We start from the raw sequence: 18,690 nt of genomic DNA, 5'->3' as shown, positions 1-18,690 counted from the left end.
GTTTCATGAAAGTAGGACACATGGTCTGGTCAGCCTGTAAAAGAAGATCCAAAGCAACAGAAATGAAAAAGCAGGTAAAGACTTGGGAAAGGGTTAAGAGGCTAAGTTCAGTCAGTGGCATGGCCTGGATACCCCCTTAGCTCTCTTTATGTCCCTTTTCTCCAAAAACATACCTCCCAGCACCTCCATGTAAAATAAATCTCCTCTTCGTGCCTCACTCGACCACTCCCCTGGACATCTCCATCGCTCTCCTATGGCAGATACCTTCTGCCCTCCCCTTGCTTTTCTACTTTCTTTTGTACATTCTCTTCTCCATCAGATTGTAAGCTTTTTGAGGACAAAAACTGTCTTATGCCTTTCTTTGTATCCCCAGCACTTAGTACAGCGCCTGGAACATAGGTGCCTAATATATGTTTAATTGAATGACTAATTGAAGTTGTGAGTCCAAACAACTGGGATGATGGTGTTGCCCATGACAGTAATAGGAAAATCTGGAAGAGGGCAGAGTTTAGGGGAAAAGACAATGGGTTTCGTTTTGAATATGATGAACTGAGATGCCCACAGAGACTTCCATTCTGAGATGTTCAAAAGGTAATTAGTATCATGAGACCAAGCTCAGAAGAGAAAGTAGGTCTGGATTTATAGTCTGAGCTCATCTGCACTGAGGCAGTAATTGAGCTCTTGAGAGAGGCTAAGACCATAAAGTGAAAAAGCATAAGTTTAAAAGATCAGTTAGAGGAGAACTAAGCGGGATTAGTGGCACAAAAACCTAGAGAGAAAAGAGAGGAGCAGGTGATCAATAATCTCACATAAAGGGGCATGGAAATTGAGAAAAGGTCATAAAATTTAGCAATTGGTAACCTTATAACAAATGTAAAGCTCTCTGCAAATATCAAATATTATTATTATGGATATTCATGGAATCTTAGGATCCTAGATTTAGAGTTGAAAAGAAACAGGAACCATCTAGTTCAATCCACTTATTTTTCAGATGAAGAAACTGGGATGCAGAGGGATTATGACTTGGTCAGGTCACACAGATAATAAGTAGATATGAGATTGGAACATAGGTCTCTGACTACAAATCCACTGCTTTCTACTATATCTTGACCTTTTCCTTTATTTTATTAGATAAGACACAGTTGCTGTGCTTGTAAAGTTTACAGTTCAGGGAAGAGATAAGGCATACCTAGATAATAGTAATAAACAGTTTTATTTAATCTGATTGGCAATAAGGGTTCAGGGGAGAGGTTGTTAATATTTTCCCCCCACTGATCCCTTTGGCTATCTAGTATAGCCTACTGACCCTTATTCAGAATAATGCTGTTAAATGTGTAAAACAAAACACATAGGATTACAAAGGAAACTAAGTGTATAGGGTGTCCCAAAGTTTTAGAGCAGCTTTAAGCTAACTGAATAAAGACTTTTGGGACACCCTCTATGGGGGAGGGACGTAGGGGGTGGTAAGGGTAAGAAGCAATCGAAGGACCTTATGTTAAGAACTTCTCCCCTAAGAATCAGTTGTTTTGCACCTTGCTGATATTACTTATTAAATAAAACTACTTATTATCATTATCTATGTTTATCTTATCTCTCTATGGAGAGTACAGCATAGAAACAATGGGTACTTGACACGTGATACATAACAACCCCATAAGGTCAGTACCACAGGGTGTATTATCCTCATTTTACACATGAGGAAATTGAGACTCAGAAGAGTTAAGTGATGGCTGGAGCAGAAAGTACTTGACAAGATGTGAGTTCTAGAGCTGAAGTGATCTTGCAGGATGAAAAGAAAACATGATGGAAGGGTCCAGGAGTACAACCAGGTGGGATAGTCCCCTCCTCCCCTGTACTCATGAGCTCCACATATCTAATCTGTTACCAAATCCAATAGTCAAGGAACATTCATTTAAGTACCTACTATGTGCTAGGAATTATGCTAAGCACTGGGGCTACAAATAATAGGAATAAAGACAGTCTCTGCCCTCAAGGAATTTATAATCCTACAGATTGTACCTTCACATCTTATATACAAGCCCTTCTCTGAACTCATACAATCACAATCCTAGTCTGGGCCCTTATCACTTCTAACCCTACCCACTGCAACAGCAGAAGCCTGCCTGGCTCTGGTCTCCCACCATTCCCCTGTCCTCCACTCAGATGCCAAATTATCTTTATCAAGTGTAAGTCTTATCATGTTACCTTCCTCCTCCCACCCTCAAAAATAAAAATTCCTCAATAAACTTCAGTGGCTTGCTATCACCTCTGTGATCAAGTATAAAGTTCTCTCTTTGGCAAATAAACTTGAGCTCCTTCCCCTGTTCCAGTCTTTTTTACATCCTATTTTCCTCCACACATTCCACAATCTAGCTCCTCAGGCCTATGCCCTAGGTCTTGCCCATGAGGCTCTCCATGCCTCAGTACTGGCTATTCCCATGTCCGGAATGCCCTTTCCTTACCTCCACTTCTCATATTTTCTGACTCAAAGTCCACCTTCTGCGGGAGGCCTTTCCCAGGTTCCCCCAGAAGCTCAGGGCCTTCACCACTGATATTATCTCCCATCTATTCTGAATATAATTTGTAGGTACTTTAATTTGCCTGTTGCCTCTCCCACTACGTTAGGGGCTTCCTGAGGACAGAGATTGTTTTTGGCCTTGTTGGCATCTCCAGCACCGAGCACAGGGTTAGGCAAACAGTAAGCACTTAAACCCTTTTCAATTGATTTATACTTGATACCTGATACATAACAATATACTGTAGGTAAATACTACAGGCTGCGTTATCCTCATTTTATACATGAGAAAACTGAGACTCAGAACAGTTAAGTCACTTGCTCGTGGTCACCTGACTGAGGCTTAAGAGATACTGAATGACTGAACCAATACGTGGTAGAGGAGCAGGAATGAAGTCCAAGAAGCTTACTGTACCAGCAGACAAAGACAACACCAAGCAGGAGACAATGAGCCCCCCACAGGGAGGACCAGAAAACTGGCTTGCACCCTGGCTCCTACACTTGCTGGCTTGGTAACCTTGGGTAAATCATTTTCTCTTCCCGAAATGACTTATCTCATGTATAAAAATGAACATAATGTGCTGGGAATCTTACAGAGTTGTTATAAAGCAAGCCCTCTGCATACCATGATGGACCAGAGAAGTCTGAATTATTATCAGCCTCATGTCATGTTCTCAAAAACACACTCTTAGATTCTTTTAAATTAGCTAATTCTAAATATTGTTACGATATGTGCATGAACAAGAACCAGGAAGCATGAAGCATGGCCAAACTGGCCACCAAAATATATAAAACTTATTTTCCTATTACATTCTAATAATAGCCATGCTTTTCCTACATTTTAAAATTCACATCTTCATGTATTAATATTCTTGCAACCTTCTAATTCAGCAATTTCACATTTAACTAATTATTTAAATGGAATTAGGTGGTAACAAATTGTCTTCAAATATGCGAGGCAATTTTAGTAAAAACAGTAAAAGATAAGAAACATGCTTATCCTGAATAACCAATTTCTATGAAAACATCATGGAAAATGACTTGAATGCAGAGCCCGTGGTACTCCTCACTTCACTGGTCCCAACAGAGTTAGGAGGATTGATGCTGTACTTTTAGAAGGTGAATGAAACTGAGGCCTTCTCTGAAATTAGTAAATTACTAAGTAATAAGGCAGACAATCCCTTAGTTTGGGCCCTCCTTTCACACAGCCTAAGCCCATATCTACTAAGTATATATGAACATACAATTTCCCTCTCTCCTGAAGCAAAGGCTTATCTCTAGAAATTACTACCTCATCTCCAGATAGTTCCAAGTTCAAATTACTCTCTCTAGTGTTCAGTCTTCTGTGAGAACAGGCCCACCCTTTCTCTCCAATCTTGTCTTTCCAGCTTTCACAACTCAAATCCATCCCTCCAGCCAGGCACATTGTTTTCTATTCCCCTGCATGTCATATTCATTTCCCACCTCCATGCTTCTGATCACATCATTCAACCTGTTTGGAATGTCCTTCTCTCCTTTCCCCACTTACACAACCTCCTTTTCAAGGACCAGTTTGAGTCCTACATCTTCCCCTTTATTTAAGACTCAAGAGCTTTCTCCTATTTCTCCCTTAGGTCTTCCAGCTAAAAGGGTCCTTTTCTTCCTCAAGTCCTGCTGGAGCATCTTGAGATTTATCTCTAGCCCCCATCAAACTTATCTGCATACATACCATTTCTTCCTCCTCTTAACTGAACCCAAGCTCCTGGTGACCAAGGGCATGTCATTTTTTATCTTGGTCTTACCAGTATCTAGCCCAGGGTGGTAAACTATTTGTTGACTTTCTTGATAATTTCAGGCAATGCTGGTTCCGTGACTGACTTCACATCACTTCCCAGAATCAGAACCTTAGTGATCACCTCATCCTCCAATACCCTCAACTTTACTGAGGCCCTAAAAGGGCCATGACTTCTGCAAGGTTACAGAGGGAAGGCTCAACCTCAGGTGTTCTGACTCCAAATCCAACAGGATTCCCAATGTGCCATGCTTTCATGATTACATGCTAATTATGTAGAACTTTCCTCTATACTAGATACGTACAGAATGCTATCTTGGACACTATCCTAGCATGGTGTTCTATGGCATGTGCACCTGTCTTGATAACCTAGACCCTCTGGGTAAAGATTCCATTGTACATGGTCTCCCCCAAAGAGTTTAACACAGAATTAGGTCCATCAGTAAGCTCAATAAATACCTGTTTAATTGAGCTGAATGCATCAGCAGCACAAGCTGACACAAGTAGAAATGGTGGTACCAATCAGGGCAGACAATTCTTTCTCTCAACTGTCTGTCACTTTCTAAAGGGTCTCCTTCTCCCTCTCCCATCTCCCATCCTGTCTAGACTCAATTCTACAGCCAAGCTGATGCTCCTTCTATTTCCATAGTTCCTCCCTCTTTTCACCACCAACCAACCTGAAGACTGCCATGGCTCTCCCTGGCTAATGCCTTCCAAAGGAAGATAACACACAATGCACAGCTGCACAGTGCCTTGCAGAGTTTGAGCTTAGTAAATATTGACTTCAACTGATTAATAGCAATCCACATTTGTATAGTGCCTTAAAGTTTACAAAGCACCAACCCTATAAGGCAGTCCTATTTTACATGAGGAAACTGAGGCTCACAAGGTTAGATGACTTGCCCAAGGTTTTAGTTGGACAACTGTCAAAGCTATAATTGGAGCCCAAGTCTCCTGATGCTAGGTTCAGCATTCTTTCAATTACATTGCAGCTTCCTCCTACTATTAGCTTGTAGGACTCATGCAAGATGCTTCAGTGAAGGGTGTGGACATGTTCTCTATGAGTAAAGCCACTGAACTACTTACCTCAGGAATTAAATTCAACTGTGTACAAAGTACTGTGCTGTGGATACAAAGTTTAAGAAATGATCTAATTCCTTCCCTCAGGGAGCTTACATTCTGTGGAGGATTGGGACAAGGGAAGCAGGAGTATGATGTCCACCAGGTTACTGACATTCAGGCGAATATGAGGACCTCTCCACTGCCCCAAATAGAACCCTAGTGGCCCAAAGAGGATAACAAACATCCCTCCTAAAGGGGGAGTCTTTATTCCCACCAGCTTCAGGATCAAAGCTTTCATCCTCTGATTATCAAATGACTGACTACGGTAACTAGTAAGGAATTTTATGTAAAAAGTCAGAGGTAGGTTTCTGATGAAACTTGTTCCTAGGCATCTATAATGCACAACTAAGCAATGTCACCCTGCAGCAAAGTCAGAGGCAATACAAGCTGGGTACCTGGTGTCAAGTGTAATCTTACTATGAACAGGCCTGCTTCACACTGCCAGGGCAAAAGCGACTCTCCTAGACTGCCTTCAGGGACAAAATGCCCACCAGCCTCAAAGAAGGACCAAACACAAGGGCAACTCGTTAAAACAGGCAATTAATCAACAGCTTGAGATCAGATGTGTTTCTGACAAAGTTCAAAAGGGTTGAAAACTGAAAGAAAATAAGCAGCATCATTAGGGTAGTGACAAGGCAGTTGGCGACAGAAGCAGCTAAGCCTCCCCAAAGGAGAAGGACACAAGATTCATCTTGCTTAGAAAAACAGGCTATTATTATCCACAGTCGAACAGCACCAGAGAGAAAGGCCCAAGGAGGGGAGACAGATGGAACCGGTGAAAACAGAAGAGTCCTCAAGAACAAATTTCAGCTCTACTCAGCTTGCAGGAATCTGGGAGACAAACCAGGGCCCCCCTTTCAGGGCCCTGTTAGTGCCCTTCAACTAAGGTACTAGGAAGCAAGGAGGAGGGCACTGAAGACAACTCACCAAACAGCTGCAAGAGCCAGAGAACAGCTCAGCCCATTTCAGGCAGCTTTAATGAGAAAAGAGGGCCACTGGAAATGGGGCAAGTCCCTGAAAGCAGAGGATCACAATAATCAAAGAGGAAAAGTACCGGACCTTGTCCAGCGGGCTAACGGCACTCCTACTGTGCGCAGAGACACTCAGACTCAAGGAATGCCAGGACTAATAAGCCCTCCAAAACCAGCACATGAGGGGCAGGGAGCCAGACCAATGAGGAATGTGAAGGAGAGGACAGGCAGCACAAAGTGACATAGCAAAGGTGGAGAGAGCACAATTTCTCTTGCACACACATAGAACAGAAAAAGAAGAAAAGAAAAAAATCAACGAAGAGTTTGACCTGCGGGTGGGGGAAGAAATACATCCCCACACAACAAAGATGACAGAACACTTTGTACCACTAACTGCTATGGAGCTCTGAGTGCTCGTTTTCAATACTGATGGCTATAAAGATAGACCTTTTCCAGGCCATGAGCATGTACTCCCTCCTACCATGAACCTTTGTTAAGCACAAGGCCGTACTCAAAGAGGAAAGATAATAAAATGCCTTCCTGAGATAGAGTACACCAAGGCAGTAGGGAGATGGCCTCAACCCCAAATCGGTCCAGAGCATCCTAGACCACGAAGCCTGTTTCTATTCACACGGTGAAAACCTATTTTTATGGAGTACTTTTCCTGGAAGCTCCAGTTTTTTTAAGTGAAAACAGCCTGGTAAAGAAATGAATGCTGTTTCAGGGGTATTATGTAAGTTTTGCTTGCAATTTAGTGTGTTCTAATGAAAGGATAATCAATCAGTTAAACATTTATCAAGCGCCTACTATGTATCAAGTACTGTGCTAAAGGCTGGAGATACAAAGAAAGATAAAAATAATTCCTGCCATCGAGGAGCTCACAATCCAATGGAGAGAGACAATGTGTAAATAATTATGTACTAACAAGCTACATACAGAATAAATCAGAAATAATCCACAGAAGGAAGTTGCTACAATTAAGGGGGCTTGGGAAAGGCTTATGGTAGAAGGTGGGGTTTTAGCTGGGACTGGAAGGAAAGCAGGAAAGCCAGGAGATGAAGATGAGGAAGGAGAGCATCCCAGACATGGGGACAGCCAGACAGAAAGTTCACAGCCAGGAGACAGAGCGTCTCATTTGAGGAGGGGTAAGGAGGCCAGTGTCATTGTAATGCAGAGTACATGGGGGTTGAAGGGTTGAGTGTAAAGGGGAAAAGGTAGGTTATGAAGGATTTTCATCACTAAACAGAGGATTTTATGTTTGATCCCAGAGGGAGTCATTGGAGATTACTGAATGGGCAGGCAGGCCATTTTGACATTTTCCGTGGACGTTGGATTGGAATGGGAAGAGACTTGAGGTAAGCAGACCCATCAGCAGACTCTTTCAATACTCTGGGCATAAGGTAATGGGGGCCTTCACCCATGGGTGAAGGGAGGAGAAGGGGGAATATGCAAGAAATGTTATGACAGTAACACAGGTAAGTCTTATTTTCTATCACTTTCAAGCAGAAGTCTTTTTCAATAAAATTCTTAAATTCAATTGCTATTCCTGCCCCATCCTACCTCCTCGTTTTCCCCCAAAAAATATAAATTTTCTGCCATTTCTTCACAGAATGTATTTCACTGAGTGTATGACAGGGAGGGTTCTTAAACCCAAGAAATTAGGCTCAGAACATCCTTCTGTGAAGGTGGAATAAAATTGACTTGGAGTCCTCTCAAGGGAGACCCTTGCACCTTGGATCAACCTGAGAGGAGTTCTTTGAAGTTGATGGCTCTAAGGAATGCAATGTTTCAGGAGCCAGGGGTGTTCATGCTTTTTTATACATGAGAAAAATCATATGATAGCAGTGCCCTTCCCTCTGAGCAAAATAGGGATTAAGGAGCATACTGCGAGTCCTAAATCTGGCATTAGAAAAGAGAGAGGTCACACAAGGGTGAAGAAATGGGATACAGAGTCCAAAAGGCCTCACCTACTCAGGAGACCAAAATCCAGAAGGAGTGATGTCAGTTAGCTCTCACCAAGCATTTATTAGATGCTTCCAAAGTGTCAGGAACTTCGATAAGCACCAGAAAACACTAAAGTCAGACAGAGATGGAGGATGTGGGTTTGAATCTTGGCTCAGCTTAAATAGCTTGGTCAAGTCCTTGAATTCTTCTATGCCTTGGTTCCTTGTCAGTAATGTGATGAAGAAATCAACCTTTTTTTAATCATTGGGAGAAAATGATACATATTTATGAGCTCATAATCATTCCTTTAGTAACATTCCTTTCCATCTCTAAATTGTATGACTACTCTCTATTTTCCATGCCAAGACAAGAAAGAAAGCAATAAATAGAAGGCAAGGGATGGAGTAGGAGGTGTTCCTTCTGCATAGTGCCCACCCCCCTCCCCTGACACTTTGAAGACTTGCCCAAGGCAGGCTTGCCATTCTAAGCCAAGGACCCAGCTGGTGCCTAGACTCATGTCAGCCATATCTTCTATAGGGCCACATCCCTCAATGAAAATTGAAGGGGAATTCTCTGGAGCATATGTCTCAGGAGAGCAGTAGGGAAAGTGGGAGAAAACACAGGAGGCCACCTCAGCCCTCCAGCAAAAAAGACCTGTTCTCTCTGCCTAACATCAAAAAATCCATTCTCTTTGCTGAGATGCCAGGGGAGAAGCTGGCATGAGTCATTGCAAGCAGATTCTTTTTAGATATAAATGAGATCCTGGGGAAACAACAACTTCATGGGGCCTCAAGGCTACCACTTTGGAGGTCTGTGCTTCAGCTGTGAGAGTTGGTGCCTTCTGGCCAGGGATGGGGAGGTGAAAGGCAGGTATCTTGAAGCCCACACTCAGACCTTTCTCAAAGGACAGGCCAACTCAAAGCCTGCTCATGGGTTGTGTGTGCACATTTCCTCCATAACCAATAAGCCAGATCAAGTAAAAATAACAAGCTGAGAGAAGCAGGCAAGCTTGAACGCCAAGCAGGCTTCCTGAGCTGGCATATCAATGAATTGGGTTAATCAGGAAGAAGTGAAGAGACACACAAACTGCATTACGGAAATTCCCAGGAGGAAACTGGAGATTTGTAAGATGAAAAGAAGCGAGTGTGATATTCACTTCTCCCCCGCTCCGATCTTTTTTATCATTGGGAGAAAGTGATACATATTTATGAGCTCATAATCCTTCCTAATCATCCCTACATCACACACAAGGTACATAAATTCACACAGCTCATACTTATAAATAATTATAAGTTATTTTTTCTGTTACTAACTTACTTCACCAAAAATAATGCTTATGACATTACAACTCGATGTGTGTGTATGAGGGTGGGTTTTGGTGTGGCAAGTGAAGTAGGTGTGGGATGTCACATTATCATCTTCCCTAAAGGCCAGTGCTGATGAAAAAGCAGCCTCATCACTGGTTAAGATACCCTTAGCTTGCCTTCTATGGCTGAAGGCCTCTGTCATTAGCAAGCCATGTTGGTAAACCAATGTGAAGGCCACTGATATCTGACTCCAAGGCCACAGCCAAAATTACCCATGATCTTGCACTCTCTCCCACTCTGATACTGACGTCCTTGGCTTCCTTTTAATCTAAAATCCTACCTTCTTTCCCAGTCTCTCTCAATTCTGGTGCCTTCTCTCTTTTAATTAGTTCCTGTTTACTCTTGCTTTGTATATATTTGTTTCCATGTTGTCTCCTTGGTTAGACTGTAAGCTCCTTGAAGGCAGGGACTGTCTTCTGCCTCTTTTTGTATCCCCAGCATTTAGCATAATATCATGCACTTTGTAGGTGCTTAATAATATATATCAATTGACTGCACCTAGCCTGATCAGAGGTCAGGGAGCAGGCAACCACACTGGGCTCGAAGTTTGCCCTTGGTCACCAGGTAAATGACATACTGGTAGAAGTCATAGAGTTGAAGGATTAGGTATTACACCTCATGAGCTCTACTCCAGGTGGTTGACTGACATCTGTGATTGGTTCTCCATCTAGGGAAGGTAGGAAGGTAAAACTTCTGACCCATCACAAGTGAAACATACACTCTAAGTCCTTGGAGCTTATGTACAGAGCTGGCTGACACAAGAAAAAGCTGTGTAGGACCAAATTTCAGTTAAGTTCCATCCTATATAGTACAGGAAGACTGTACTACTCATTAAGTGTAGAACCTTAACTGACCTCCTAACAGGGTTGTTCACTGGGAGCATTGCCAAATACACATACACACATAGGTGAGCACAAACATACACATAAGTGCATGCATAGACTCATTTCAGGTACTCAGAAATCACTGGTGACTTGCCTCGGGGCTGAGATCGCTGTCATCCAAGAACATACTTAAATATTTTGTCTTCCAAGAATAAGAGATCTAAGCAGGTTATGTAAAGGAAATGAATGCCTCCCTCCAAGGAGTCACATACAGAGGAGGTCCGAGAAAGGCTGGGAAGAAGGCGAGAGGGCTACCATGTGGCTCAAACTACAGCCTGTTGTGGGAGGAAAGACAAAATCACTTTCTAGGATTCCCCTCCTGCTTAAAGGAACAGCAAATGGCAGGAGGTAGGTCTAATGCACAAATCTATATACTGAGCCACAAATGTGAACCATCAGGCCACAAATGGAGCCAACCACTCAGGCCCTGGGGAGGAAGGAAAGCTTCTTCCCTCAAGGCTTTAGAATCAAGCTAGCTCCTTGGCCACCACCACCATCACCATCCCACCACCTATACACAATCCAGAGCAGAAGTCTTAGTTATATACAAAACCAGTTATTTGTACATTCCCACCATTGCTTCTCAACTTATATCTAGAAGGCTGGGAAATGAAAGATGGGGAATCATTAACTGTTGCTTGTGCATAGCCCGATCTATATTGCAAGCTTTCTCTATGTCCTGTAGCCTCCTCCTTCCCAGTGGTACACAACAAATTGCCCCACACTACACAGATGTTCAATAAATATTGAACTATAGAAAACACTTATTCACATAGCCCTGACCCTCAAATCCTATAATGGAAACTTAGCTTCAAGTTCTATCAGCTATCCAATAAATATTTCTTGAGATCCTGCTTTATTCAAAGGATTGGGCTTTGTCACCACCGGGGAACGAAAAGATAGGGGGATGTAATGTTAATTCGATCTTCCCAGCCCATTAAAAGGCCTCAAGTATCTTTTGTTAATTTTCTAATGATGCACTAATTCTCAAGGGCTGTGATGCCCTCTGGCTCTGAAAAGCATATAAATACTCTTTGGTGAGGTTTTACTTTGGGGCTTACTGGGAGTGTTGGCTCGGCCAGATGCCAAGGAGCCCTCTGGCTTTGAAAACCCAGATGTTGGTGCTTCTCTCTCTGGTAACTATGTATGTATGGTCAGACAGCTGAATCTGTCTGTTGGTCTGTGATGTATTACTTATGGTTAGACAGTTGGAAGCCCTGTCTGGTGGTTGATCTTTGTTTCTGTTTGTATTTTCTCTGAAGTTCAGGGTGCTGACTTTTTCCCCTGAACTAATGATATATGTGCTTGATTAAAGTAGATTGTTCACCTCCCCAAAAGTTACCTTTCTTTTTCAAAAAGCAGCAATCCTGGATGTGTCAGGGTGCTTGCTTTTACAGGGTGGAATAAGAAAAGACACTGTTCCTTGCTTTCTAGGAGCTTCTAATCTAGTTAACGACAAGCTTTGTGAATATATTTAAACAATTAAAGAATTCAACACTAATGGAAACCCAAATGGAATAAACTTAAGGACATTGCTCAGAAACAGTAATCTAGTTCGGTTGTCTTCATTTCCTTCATATCCATCTACTCCTCAACTCCTCAAATCTGGTTTCCAGCCTTACCTGGAACGAGAAACTACTCTCTCAGCTGAATTTTTCCTTTAAAAGTTACAAGTAACCTCTTTATTGCTGCAGTGAATGGTCCTTTCTTGGTTCTGGCTCATCTTGACCCTTCCTGTGACTCTCTTTCTTAATGCTGTCCTGCGTGTGACTCTCCAAACACTGTCCTCTGCTGCTTCTCCTACTAGTTTTATGACCACGTCCTGGTTCCTTTCCTTAGCTGCCTTCTCTATCTCCCTTCACCCTTTTAAAGTTATCAGTTAGCAGGGATCCATTCTTAGCTCTCTGCAATTCCTTCTACATACTCTCTTCCTCAGTGAGATCATCCACTCCCAAGACTTTGACCCTTATCACTGATTCTGCAACCTAGATCTTCTGCCAGGTCTATCACTCACTACGTCTATTCCTATAATCTCTCGAAACACTCTAAATATGATCCCGATTTCCTGTCTCTATGTCCCTATTCATTCTGTTTCCTTTGCCGAAAACTGATGACCAGAGAAGCTCTCCAAGCGTTCAATGATATTTGTTAAATGAAATAGAAAGGAGAGATCAAAGAGGGTTGAGATTTACTTGATGAAGGTGAGACTTGAGTATGGATTTAATCGATCAGTAGATTTGTCTAAGTATTTGAGAAATAGCATAAGCAGAGACATGATGATGAGAATGTAGACAACATGAGCAGATGAACAGAAAATGCCTAAAGAGGACTGATGGGAAATTCACTTGGATAAGTAAGGTGAAGCTACTCTATGGGCCTTGAATAGCAGACTGAAGAGTTTAGAATTTATCTAGTAAGCAGCAGGGAGTCACTTAATGTTTGTGATCAGAGAAACAATATGAACAATGAACAAAGTTATGCAAAGAGAAGATACTGGCAGAGCACATAGGCTTCCAGATAGAGACTGAAGGCAAGGAGGCCAATTAGGTGGTTCTTTCAAGAGTTTGGAGTGCGTACGTGTGTGAGAGAGAGAGAGAGAGAGAGAGAGAGAGAGAGAGAGAGAGAGAGAGAGAGAGAGAGAATAGGAAGAAGGGAGATAAATAGAAAATATAGATGATGTAAAAATGAAGAATATCGATAAAAATTTATTTTTTAAAAGACAGCCTAGGCAAGAAAAGAAGGTGGCCTAGACTTTGGATTGTGGCAGACAGATGAAAATGGGGCTGAAAAAAGATAAGTTTCAACTACCAAAGGTAGGAAATCAAGTGTTTCAAGGAAAATGAGCCTTCTCTGCCAGTGTTCATTAAGTACTGACTGTCACGTACTTGCTTAGGTTAGAACAAAGCAGCACAGTGTTTTTTCTTTAAACTAAAACTTGAAAGGCTTTCTGGCAGCCAATTTTTCTGAACATTTTCTAAACATACTAAAAGAAGCTTGTTCTAAAAAAAAATCTTTGTGGCTTTAACAACTAATTTGTAGTTAAAGAAACACTTGTAAGAAAATTTAATTGGACAGAGCATAACGATTTATTAAGATGTGCAAAACCCCCATGACCCCTCACCACCTGTACTCCCCTCTGCCACCACTCCTCCTCCCAGCTCTAGCCCAGGTATTAACTTACTGGCTGATGCCTTCAAAGGAAGCCTCCCGGGAGACACTGCCGCTGTCAGTATTAACACCACGCTGAGAAGGAGGAGAAGACAAAAAGAACCACCTTTGTCAGTACAAGCCCAACACCATCTTAACTTCTGAATTTCCAAAAATGCAATTAATCAGACAGCCCACACAAGCCCCACAAAGAGTGAGCAAGATGACACACTAACAAAGACCTCAAAAGTCAATTCCCATCCTTCCCATTCCCCAAAAGGTGAAACTGTTCAACCCAATAACTTTAAATTCTGCTTTTCTGTTTCCTTTCTCCTCTTACCTCATACAAGGGAGACAACAATGCAAAACTACAAGCTGCCTACAGCACTCTGGGGAAGGTGAAGGTAAGACAACACAATAATGTCCCAGGATCCTTCATAAAAGCCACCCACTGTGAGTCGATAAGGGCAATTGTTAGCTAATGGCCAAGCAGCTCACTGACTAAAGAAGGGAGGGAAGAATGGCCTGAGGATTCTAAATCTCCAGCCATGGATGATAAATCTGGTTTCCCCTTTATTCTGCACACACAAATCCCATTAACATTAATAGATCCCAGAGAGTACTGTCAAAGTTATCCCATCTATAAGATGTGGACAGAAATCTTATACAGGACAAGCATTTATTACTGTAAATCCATCAAGATTCACTATGTTTTTCCCCTCCCCAGTGGTAGGGGAACTCTGAGGGAACAACAGAAGAAAACAAGAGAAAAAATAAGTAGTGATTCAAAGGTAACAATGAGTCATTGTTAGATTAGCAAGAGATTTTAAAATAATGTCTATTCCCCAAGAAACTGTCTAATTTTACTCCACAAATAGAACACATTAAAACAATTCTCTGCCCCATAATCATCCGATATAACTTCTCCACTGAGCAGTCAAAACAACAGTTCAACAGAGACACCTTGCTAGAAGTGTTGAAAAAAATAATGAAGAGAAAATGTTTCTGTAAAGATCAACTAATGAAGGAGGAAAAAAAAAAACCACCTGGGCAAGTAAGAAGAGTTGCATTTTCCTATTTTAAAAACTAGTACTTCAAGAAAATGGAAGAAATTCCACTGATATAAAATGGTAGATTACTCCAAGTGGAAATTCAAATCAAGGTTTTCACATATCACAGTCTTAAGACAACTACCACCACCAATTTAATTAAATACCTTCTACAGTCCCAGATGTTAAGGGAAAAAGCTGAGGCCGCTGACCTTCAGAGCCTTACTCTGCTGAAATGCTCAGTTCAAATATGCCCTCATTATCAAAGATAATTCAAAGACGGACAAACTGTAATAGGTTTATGCTAGTATTCCTTTAAATTCCACTAAGAATTGCATGGGAGGAGCAAAGTAAAAAGTTACTGAAACTCTATGTTTACACATTCTATGTGAAATATTAGGGCTACAAGGGATCTTATCTAATTCAAGTCCATCATTTTACAAATGGAGAAATTAGACAGGAAATGACTTGCCCATGGGTTAGCATAAGAGCAAGAACTGGATCTCACACCTCCTGACTCTCAATCCTATCATGTTCATGCCATGAAATTTAGCCCAGTAGTCCTTGCTGGTGCTGTATTTACTATATTTGTCAGTACTGTCTCATTGTTCTGGCTTAACTCCTTTAATAAAGTGGCATCGCTGTTCTGCTGGTCAGTCACATCTGGAGGCTGCCATATAGCATACTGAAGAGGTAGCCAACAGGGTGTCCTCACCACAAGATTCCCAGACAACTACACTGGAATGATTTCCACAAGTTATTGATGAGATTTAATCAAATGGTGAAGAAACTCATTAAATATTCATTCTCTTGTTATTTTATTGCCCTTCACTACCATGTAAGACTTACCTGCACAGGGAGAGGTTTTTAGTTCCCTAATTTCTGTGGCAGACTAACAACAGCCACCAAAAAGCCTGCGAAAAACAAGCATCACTTACCAGGGTGAGAAGAACTGATGGAGTCATTGAAGCCAAGACCTTGGCTATCTAAAATTTAGAATAGAAAATTGCATTTGGTTATTAGGATCCATTAAAAAGACATGATGCAAGCACCCTAAAAGCAAGCAGTTACCAAGGCCAACCATCGAAGTCACAGATTCCCTGTTTGACAACTAAAAGCAAATTGGTTTGAAAGAGATTCTCTTCTGTCTCACCATCCTCTTCTCTCCTAGAGACTGGGAACCAGGATCGTTTAGAAGGGAAAAAAAAGCAGAACTACCCCAGGGACATGTGTTAACAGCAATGTGTCTTGTAGACTTGTCACGATCTGTCTCCATTTACCATCATGTAATGATTTCTAACAATTACAGTAGTTGAAACAAAGGGAGGTAATAGCATTTGGGGATTACATCTGCTATTGTCCTTGGGAAAGAGAGCGGGGACAGGAGATAACAAATGTGTATGCTAATAGTTTTTTTCCTCCAAGATGACTATCAGGACACAAGAGTCAAGAATAATGGAAGAGAAATGTGGCCATTACCGTGCTGCCCAATAAAGCCGGCGCAGGCCAATGCTCCTCTCTGACACAGTTGTAAGCTGTATGTTTGTTGTTCAGTGCAGTGGATCATCTTTTATTGATTACAACTGCTTGAATGGACCTCAGTTACCTCTGGGGGCGATGAAGCATTTCCAAGCCTACGCTGACTCCAGTCCTCTGTCATTTCCATCGAGACCCATTAGCAGCTCACAGTCATCAGCATATTCTGTTCTCATGCCACAAAAAATTAAAGGAACACACAATGCTGTGTCGCATCCACTAAACACTGAGGCCCACCACTGAACAGCTCATCAATGTCAACCTGGGCTTCTCATTTCCATAGGCGAGTGGTCTCTTGGGACCTCTTAGCTTTTATAAAACCTTCTCCGCTAAATGCCCTTGCTTTCCTTCAAATGGTAGCCAGTGTTTTCAGACAGACTAGCTTCTGTGAAAATTTAAGGGGAAAGGAGACAAACACAGCACGTATAAGATGCCTTGTGGATTTGCTTCTCCATTCTGAGAATGTACAATCACTTCCCAGTAGCACCAGACCAAATTTCTGAGCCAGGGCCTGTTTGCTACTTCAATGGCACTCATTCTATGGGAGTGATGATTAAATGGCCATTGCTGCATTAATGACAGACCCAGGGTGGGTGACTTTGAACTGATCGGACACACCTGGAGGACAAGGCGTCTGAATGAGTGATTTTTTTTCCAGAGAAAAATAAAGTTTAAGTATTCTCTTTAAAGACCTAAAAATTTTTTTTGAAAAATAATGATCATTTTAAGGTAAATGTTTCTTTTTATAACCTGCTCCTTATCTTGCCGAACAATATGTATTAACTGAACGTAATTTAGCCTTTTCTTGATGACTCAGTCATTATTATGAGCATAAATTATTGTCCTGAGCTGTGATACAGAGATATCCATAGTGCCTACTAAGGAGGACAGGGCAGTTTGTCTCTGCCCTAAATAATGCACGTCTTGTTCTTTTGGTCCCCTTGGAGTCCGAAGAGTTGGATTCTAATCCAGGCTTTGCCACTCACTACTCATGTCACCTTAGACAAGTCACTCCCCTTCTCTGAGCTTCAGTTTCCTTATCTGCAAAGTGGAGTTGGATTAGATGGCTCAAGTTTCCTTCCAGCTTTAAAGTCAATGATCTTAAAATTAGGAAGCTAATAATCTAAATTTCATATACAATACTAAGCTAACAAGCACTAATGAAGCATTCAAACAATCAAAAGGTGTTTCTTACATACCTACACTGTGCTACATGCTGGAAATACAAATACAAAAAGGAAACAGTTCCTGCCCTCGATAAGCTTAAATTCTATAAGGACTGAGTAAAGATGGGGGTGGGGGGTGGTGATACAACATGTTCCCAAATTGTTACAAAATATATACCAAGTAACTGAGAGGCAGGTAGAGCACTAATGTTCTACAAATTAAGGAGCAGGAACGTCGAGATGACTATTTTTTTCACCTTTCAGGGCCCTTTTCACTTTTTTCCACATTTGTGGCTATGTTACAGTTAACTGAGAATGCCCAGAATGTGACCACTGGGTGTTATTTTACTAGAAAGTATTTCCTTATATACATACAAGAGGAAGGTCATAGAGCTTCCTGTCATTCTGAGATATCCTAGTAGTTGGGAGCATACAAAGTCCAGCTGAGCCAATTGAACAGTAAGATTCCTGCTGCTTTCCACCATAGCATTCTCCTTTTGCCATGATGACCATAAATAACTGTTCATTCTAGGGGTGAATGAAGGTATTTTCTCTCAATTCTCATAAGTTAGGAATCTGCTTTCCTATACTGTCTCCCAAGAGAGTTAAAATAAAAGGGCTAAAGGGTAAGAGATTCTACAGACTCCATCTCATTTCACGTGGATTTGGCTCTTTTTGGCCTCAGTATATCCTTAGGAGAACGCTGGGTGGGTGGACTAAACAGGTTAAGGTGGGACTCCTCTCCGCTTACTTTAGTCTACTCAATAAATCCTACTTGGGAGCTAAGACACAAAGGATGCTGTTAAAAATGAAAACTGGCCCCTAGCATTAAGTCTCTAAGTTCACCATTCAGGAGTCCTCCATTCTTATGGCAAAGAATGCTTCTATTTTTACTGAAAAGCACTGGAATTGGAAACCAATTTATGTTGCAACCTTGTACCCTTCCCCCCACCCAAAAAGAAGACTGTGATACCTTTTTAATGGAATTTTTTTCATCTTGAAATAAAAATGCCAGTCAATGGCTGGGTAGGCTCTTGGACAAAGATAAACTCAACAACTCAACAGAGATCACAGACATGAATCACTGGCAGCATCAGGTATAAACTCCAGGATTCCAGTTCCTAAGGCATTTGGTATTAGCCAACAGACCACGTATCCTTCAAGGTTTAAGAGAGACGAGCTACTAATATCTGGGCCTTCAAAGGACACTGACGTTAT

The 18,690-nt window shown here is 41.7% G+C and overlaps 1 protein-coding gene across 2 annotated transcripts in view; it reads right to left on the bottom strand.

The window, feature by feature from the left end:
* Nucleotides 1–18,690, bottom strand: part of PEPD (peptidase D) — a 254,600-nt gene that overhangs the window by 169,817 nt on the left and 66,093 nt on the right. For both annotated transcript variants that reach the window (XM_072632032.1, XM_072632033.1), the window contains exons 5-6: nucleotides 15,709–15,756; nucleotides 13,756–13,817 (exon numbers count right to left, since the gene is read on the bottom strand). In XM_072632032.1, the coding sequence (XP_072488133.1) occupies nucleotides 13,756–13,817; nucleotides 15,709–15,756 (110 nt within the window). The remainder of the gene's footprint in view (nucleotides 1–13,755; nucleotides 13,818–15,708; nucleotides 15,757–18,690) is intronic.

This window comes from Notamacropus eugenii, chromosome 1, assembly GCF_028372415.1.
Source record: "Notamacropus eugenii isolate mMacEug1 chromosome 1, mMacEug1.pri_v2, whole genome shotgun sequence".
Taxonomy (NCBI): domain Eukaryota; kingdom Metazoa; phylum Chordata; class Mammalia; order Diprotodontia; family Macropodidae; genus Notamacropus; species Notamacropus eugenii.
Note: the sequence above shows the minus strand (reverse complement) of the source record. Positions and strands in the feature narration are given on the sequence as shown.